The following is a 7576-nucleotide window of genomic DNA, read 5'->3' as shown; positions in this document are numbered from 1 at the left end:
GACAAAAGCCTGCAGTCAAAATGAAGACTTGACTGTGGGCCTGGATAATGTTAGGACTTCAAGAGAGAAGACCTTCCCCCAGTGTAGCTTTCTCTGTGAGCAGTATGACTCCTGACATCACTGAGGGAGACACACAGAAACATTGGAGAAATATGAGAAAGCCAGCAAGCATTCCAAATGGCTTATCCACTTGGAAACATGAGTTCTAGCGAAGTTTGCCCAAGTGGAGCTGGACAATATGCCATTCCATGGAAAGCAGCTGCGCGGGCATATTGCCTACCAGTGTACGCGCCTTAAAATCTGAATGCCCCTCAGCACATGTCCAATGAACCCTGGCTGAGACTTTTTCTGTGTTTGATCAAGTAGGGAGTGCTGTAGTCATTGTGAGTGATGGAGGGAGGCCTTTCCAAGACAGCACTGTTGAACTCTTAGGGAAGCCAGCTGCTTGAAAAGCTCTTGACAGATGCAGTCAAGGCTCTTGACCACATTCCCTCGATCGAGGACTGTGGAGCCTGTGGACCAGTTGGATGACAAAGAAGGACTTCCAAAGAAGCTGATTATCAAGAATCAGCCATTTTACAGGGAACATGAGCAGCCCCCAAGACTTGCCCAGCCCGAGTCCTTTGAGTATGAGTGTGTGTTAGACGGCATTCATGAAGACGGAGAAGCAGCAGACAAGGTGAACCCCAACATCAAAGAGACGGACGTTGCTTGTCAGAAGCACCAGGTCATGCTAATGAGCCAGGAGTTGACGAGGCACCAAGAAGAACTGTGTTGGATGGAAGAGCTGTACAGCCAAGAGGTGCAGAAACAGAAGCAACAGGGGCTCGGTAGGGAGAAGAGTGGAGGCACCCCACGATGAAGAGAGCCCGTGGCAGCAGGATGAAATTCAGACAGCAAGAAGGGTTCAGGAAACCTTTCCTGGTGTGGTAGCACCAGAGATGTGGATGAGCCAGGTGGCTGTAGGAACTGTTATGAGCTTCAACACCAGAGGTGACATGCCCCCGGCCCGGTGACAGCTGCTACTCCAGTTCTGCCACCCTGATGTCAGATGGAACCTTAAATTGACCCCAGCTACCACTGAGCATTTGGGCTGGGCTGCTACAGCAGAAATAATTGGGCAATGGATGGGAAACACACACCCCTTGCATTTAATAATGCAGCTCCTGGAGCGGAATTTGCTCCGAACAAGCAATACTAATACGATACTGATACATGGGTGGTCTGTTTCCTCAAAGCCTATAAAAGGAGGACTCTTTGGGCCAGCTAGAATTCTATTCTGGAAGAGTGCTGGGGATTCCATCCAACAGTTAAGTTTTCCCTTACTCCAGGGAGTATGCTGGAGGCCGGGGTGTGGTAGTATTTCACAAATCAGTTCTGGGTGTATCTTCCTGATGTCTCATTATCATGCATGTTGAGGGCCGGTGTAAACCATAGCAAAAATAAAGCCAGTTAGCCACCCATTGATCTCAGTCATTCTGTTCTTAGTCCATCCTGGTTTTTGGTTTAGTTCATTTCGATTTTTTGCTTTCTAATCCTTTCATTTCCCAACCCAAGACTCTGCCACCTATATTAGAAAAACTAAACATCTGCCTGTGATCGTAGGCCCATTGCTCAACTCACTCTGAGGTCAGAATTCAAGCAAATGTTCACAGAGCTCATAAGCAACATAAGTATTGTGCTGTTGTGCCCAATATAGTACCCCTTCGTGTCCTAAAGGAGATATCTTCTCTTACCGAATTTCATTTTGGCATATCTTTTTAAAAAATCTTGCATAAACTTGCCTCCTATTTCTTGGTTGAAGGCAATGCAGAAATGGTCTTTTTGTGTCCCATGATGTTGTTATTCACAGCTTTCCTTTATAGGCACGATACAGTTTTGGGGACAGAATTACTATAGGTTGAAGTCTGACAGTAGCTCTTAGCCAGGCCTGTCACAGGTCGTTCTGCTATGCATGTCTTAATTAGTATTGCATGTTTGATTGGTCCCTGATACATTTCCATTGGAGTTCCTGACAAAGAGAGCAATAAGCAGCAGCATCTTATTGAACTACATTTTAAGCCTCTTAAAGACACTAAAGCAAGGGTGTCACTTTGAGGATTGAGGGGCGCCGGGTCCCTGCAGTCACCGCATGTGCACAGTACATGTGCAAGGTAGATCAAGGCGAAGGAAGCTGACAAATCGATGCGTTTCAATTATGGGTTGGTGAGAGATATACATACACCATGGACTGACAGAAAAATGAACAGGTACAATCAACATTCTCCTTAAATGTAATGATATCGAGACTTCAACTCACATATTTTTTTTTCAAAGTGATATATTTAAATTTCTTTTTTTAACAAAGCAACCTTATCACTTTCAAAGTACTCTCCATTACACTTAATACATTTGTCAAATTTTCAAGTCCATTCTTGGAAACATTTCTCTCTTTTTTTTTATTTAATCATTTTATGGGGCTCATACAATTCATCACGATACATAGATAAATTGTGTAAAGCACACCTATACATTTGTTGCCCTCATCATTCCCAAAATTCGCTTTCTTCTTGGGTTCCCGGAATCAGCTCATTTTCCTTTTTCCCCCTCACCCTCCCTCCCCACTCCCCCGCTCCCTCGTGGACCCTTAATAATTTATAAATTATTACTATATCTTATCTTACACTGCCCGGCGTCTCCCTTCACCCACCCCTCTGCTGCCCATCCCCCAGAGAGGAGGTTATATGTAGCTCCCTGTGATCAATTCCCCCTTTCTACACCCCACTTCCCTCCTGGTATCGCTACTGTCACCCCTGGTCCTGAGGGGTTCATCTGTCCTAGATTCCCTGCGTTTCCAATTCCCATCTGTACTGCTGTGCATCCTCTGGTCTAACCAGGTCTGCAAGGCAGAATTGGGGTCCTGGTAGTTGGAGGGAGGAAGTGTTTAAGAACTAAAGGAAGGCTGTGGGTTTCATTATTGCTATATTGAACCCTAAGTGACTCATCTCCCCACTACCCCTCTGCAAGGTATGTCTAGTTGTCTAGAGATGGGCATTGGGTCCCCATCACGCGCCACCCTCGTTGACGAGGATATGATTCCCCACCCCGCCTTTGGTATTTGAAGCCTGGTCCCTTCGGCCCTTCATGATCACACGTTAGTGTGCTGCTTCCGTGTGGGCTTTGTTGCTTCTGGGCTAGATGGCCGCTTGTTTACATTTTTAACATGTTCTCAGAAGGCACCAGTCCCTCATGTTGGGAAAGGCAGAGGGTCAGGGAAAAGAGGAAGACCCTCAAGGAAAGAGGTGGACAGCCATGCCTGCAACAGGGGCTCAAGTATGGCACAGAACCAGACAGTATTTTCTTACGTTGTATATAGGATTACTGTGCATTAGAACCAACTTCTCACTCACTGCCAATGAGTCAATGCTGACTCCTAAATAACCCCTGTGGGTTTCCGAGACGGTAACGTTCGGTCGAGGAGCTGCTGGTGGTTTGGGACTGCCAGCCATGCAGACCAGAGCCCCATGCCTAACCACTGTGCCACCAGGGCTCCATTGAACCAATTTAGCAACAACTAAAAGCGAAAGAATAGAGAGGTAAGCGTTGAAATGATAACCATCGATAGAGGTGATATTTAAAAGTAGGACAAAATCTAGAGGACATATGCAGCAAGAAGTGTACTGTTGAAAAAAACCAAAACCAGGTAAAGCCAGAAAGACTGAGACTGTACTTCTGACCCAATTCTTCAATTATCTGAACAATACCCCATTATTCAACTTTTTACGATTCCTTTATTCTCTATTCAATAACAACTTGCCGTTTCTAATCATCAAGACTTCACCTGCTTCCCCCTCTGCAGCCCCAAGAGCGACTCTGTGCGTGGGAGAATCTGAATCTTCCTCAGTGAAGTCTTTGATACTTAAGAAACATAATTTTCATTTTGCTCCTGTATGTGGACATGCATAATGGAGGCACCAGGGTCAGTGAGGAGAGTGATAATTATCTTTAGCTTAGAACTGTATCATTCTGTGTTAGTCTGGGTACGTTAGAGAAACAAATCCACAGAAAATCATATGTATAAGAGAGAGTTTTATACAAAGGGTAAGTGCACATCAAGAAAACATCCCAAACCCAGTGCTGCCCAAGCCCACAAGTCCAACATTAGCCCATAGGTCTGACACCAATCCACAAAGTCCTCCTCCATCTCACAAAGCACACACTGTGACGCCGACTGCAGGAAGAAAGCTGAATCAGTGACCGTGTAAGCATCTCAGCGCTGGCAGGGGTCTCCACACGGTTGCTCCAGCACCCAGGGCTGCGTTGGGGTAGGTCCACGTGGCTTCTCCTTGGGGATGTCTTGCAGGAAGTGAACCTTGCTGAACAGGGAACTGGCTAAGGCAGCTGCACCTTAGTCCGACCATCACAAAGCAAGAAACCTGACAACTAGAAAGGACCTGCTCACTGAGCCATTATCTCTCCGCCCTTCAATTAACCCCACATGTGCTTATCAGCCAGATTGGCACAATAAACTTTAACTATCTCACATTCCTTATGAGAAGCAAAGACTGCACTTTCCCCTATTTCTTCCATTCTAGAATGATCTATGAAAATAAACAAAATGACATACATTCATAAGGTAGATGCTGTCATGTTTATCTATCTTTTAGAACTCTAGTCTATCTGAGCAGAAATTAAAGTTGCTGCAGCAAAAACTCATGAGAAATCTGAACTGGGATAACAGAAACAACAAGTGAACTTGATTAATCCATATTAATCAGGCTTTCCTCACTTCCTTCAATTCTTTTTGCTTTTAGGTTATATTCAAGAACAGTGTGTTATTCCCTGCCCATTTGATTGCAAGTTAAGTGACTGGTCCAGCTGGGGGTCTTGCAGCTCATCTTGCGGCGTTGGAGTGAGAATTCGATCCAAGTGGTTACAAGAAAAACCTTACAATGGGGGTCGCCCATGTCCCAAACTGGATCTCAAGAATCAGGTAAAGTGCACGAAGCAAAGAAAAGCACAGCTGAAAATGCTACCACCTCCCTTCATTGTCCTCTCCCTTCGAAATCAACCTCTTATTTAAAAATCGCACTGGAAGTTATCAAAAGTTTGGAGGGCATCCATAAGGTGGTAATTGTATAATATGCGGTTGCCTTTGAGGCATGGCCCCGTGGCTAAGGACTCAGCTGCTTCCCAACAGGTGGATTGCTTGAATGCACCATTCCGTCGGTGGGGGAGAGTGTGGCAGCCTGAGTGTGCGAAGATGTACAACCACGGGGACAGTGGTTTCTGGGACAGTGCTGCCCATAGATAGGGTCACTGGGAGTTGGGATTGAATTGGCATAGCAGCATGTGTGGTTTTTGCTTTGTTTTGTTTCTGCGTAAAATTATAATACCAGTAATAGAAGCTTTCCTATTCCTAGGCCACCTTCTATATCATTAACAATAACAAAGATGAACAGAATGATATCTAATTGAATTAAGTGATCATACTACTATAAAAATGACGTACTATAGCTCTTAAAATTATATATTTGCAATATAATGAATAATTCTGAGAGAACAGCAATTATTTTATGACAAGAGAATTAATGATCTGGTTCATCAGTTCCAACAGTGGAATTGCCCTTCACCTAATTCTTTGTCCATTATTTTATTCTTAATCGTATCAGCTTCCATAGCTCTTCGTGTATATTTTGAACTATTTGTCTCCTCAAAAGCCATAGCTATTTTCATAAATGGGACACTCATATCTACCTTCCCATCTAGATGTGTACTAAAAATGTCCTCCTAAGCAATTAAAGTTGGTTAGAGCATTTCAGGCAGCTTCATTCCTACAAGAAGAGTCTTAACATTTAGTTAAGAATTAATTATGATAAAGAGCTTATATCCCTTATATAATGGCTATTAGATTAGTCCTAATAGGTCCTGTTTCTCTTGTTTTGAATTAGTAACTTTGACAAGGTGGAGTACAATGTTCTGCTCATTCTAGATGCGATGAGGCCTAACAAGACACTTGCGTATGTCCTCCCTGTGTGACTGGGAAAATGCACAGAACTTTCGTGTAGGTTGTTTATTGGGAAGAACATCCAATGACTTGTTCTGAATTTATTTTAATCTGATCTCTAGAACTGCCTGACTCAAATGACCATCTCAAATTAAAGCCAACATCTCGGGGTGTTTTTGTTTTGTTGTGGGTATTCTTTTATGAGCCATAGAACTCCCTGACCAAAGCACGTGCATACCTTTTGTAATTTAAAAGAAAGTCTCTCTAAACATTTAGTTGACAGAATAAACATGTAAAAAATTAAGTCTAAGTTCATTATTTAGGTAAACTTCATATGTGAAAATCAAGTGAAAGTTGGCCGGTCTGCAGACTGTGTTTCTAATATTTGAATTCAAGAAGGGAGCTGTAATGTTACAAACACATTTTTATTGCACTGGTCAGAGATACATTTTGGATTTTTATAAGAAGAAATATGATTTAGTGTGGTGTTCTTTCTGATTAAAGAAGTTTACAGCTATCTAGCACAGCTGATATGGCATTATTAACTTTGGACTGAAAAACTTTACCCAATCCATATTTTATATATACTTGACATCAGGTAATTGACCAGGGTGATTACTAATTCCCCCCTCTCAATTGTCAGTCTGTGACTACTATTCTGAAAAATCCTAAATCTAAAAGTAATTTCTCATCACAGCAGTTCTTCTTTTAAAGTTAGCACACTGTACCTATGAGTCTATTTGTATAAAGATCTCGGAGCCGTGGTTTCGTTATGTATCTGCTCTTGTATGTGGTATAGGCCCCCTTCCTGTGTAGGAGCCTCATGTGTCTTTACGTGCACCTGTTGTATTTAAGGGTTTCTTCGAAGCTATCATAGTTTCAGAATTCACCTGACAATAAGTTGGGCTGTCATGGAATGTTGTTATTTAGTACATATCCCTCAGCTTCTTTTTGATAACTATTCTTCTGTAAAACAGTTATGTTTCTTCGTTAACCTTACCCTGGGGTGGAGTGCGGCCGTGAGGAACGCTCGCGGAGGCTCTCTTGAGTGCCTTCCTGTACTCCCAGCTCAGGGTACTTGGGCTCTTGCTATTGATGTTTATGGTTAGATGTATTTTCCCCTTTTAGGAACTAGATTAAGACCACATTGCCCTTTACCAAAAAGTAAAAACTTAAAAAGCTTGTAGTTTAAAAAAAATAATTTTATTGGGGCTCTTACAGCTCTTATCACAATCCATCCATCCATCTATTGTGTCAAGCACTCTGTACATATGTTGCCATCATCATTTCCAAAACATTTTCTTTCTACTTGAACCCTTGGTATGAGCTCAATTGCCCACATTCTCTATCCTTCATTAACCCTTGATAATTGATAAATTATTATTTTTCATGTCTTACACTGGCTGCTGTCTCCCTTCACCCACTTTTCTGTTGTGTGTCCCCCTGAGAAGAGGTTATACTTAGATCCTTGTGATTGGTTCCCCATTTCTCACCCCACCTTCCCCTTCCCCTGCTGGTATCACTACTCTTATTATTGGTCCTGAGTGGTTTATCTGTCCTGGATTCCCTGTGTTTCCAGCTCTGATCTGT

The 7576-nt window shown here is 42.9% G+C and overlaps 1 protein-coding gene and 1 pseudogene across 1 annotated transcript in view; both read left to right on the top strand.

Annotated features, from left to right (window-relative positions):
- LOC115872328 overlaps window positions 1-862 on the top strand; it is a 23596-nt pseudogene extending 22734 nt beyond the window's left edge.
- THSD7B (thrombospondin type 1 domain containing 7B) overlaps window positions 1-7576 on the top strand; it is a 936033-nt gene that overhangs the window by 653555 nt on the left and 274902 nt on the right. Inside the window, exon 14 of the mRNA XM_045298904.1 lies at window positions 4794-4972. Coding sequence (XP_045154839.1) covers window positions 4794-4972 — 179 coding nt within the window. The remainder of the gene's footprint in view (window positions 1-4793; window positions 4973-7576) is intronic.

The sequence above is a fragment of the Echinops telfairi genome, unplaced genomic scaffold (assembly GCF_000313985.2).
Source record: "Echinops telfairi isolate 266 unplaced genomic scaffold, ASM31398v2 ScPeMD7_4;HRSCAF=17, whole genome shotgun sequence".
Classification (NCBI taxonomy): domain Eukaryota; kingdom Metazoa; phylum Chordata; class Mammalia; order Afrosoricida; family Tenrecidae; genus Echinops; species Echinops telfairi.
The sequence above is the reverse complement of the archived record's forward strand: the minus strand, read 5'-3'. Positions and strand labels throughout refer to the sequence as shown.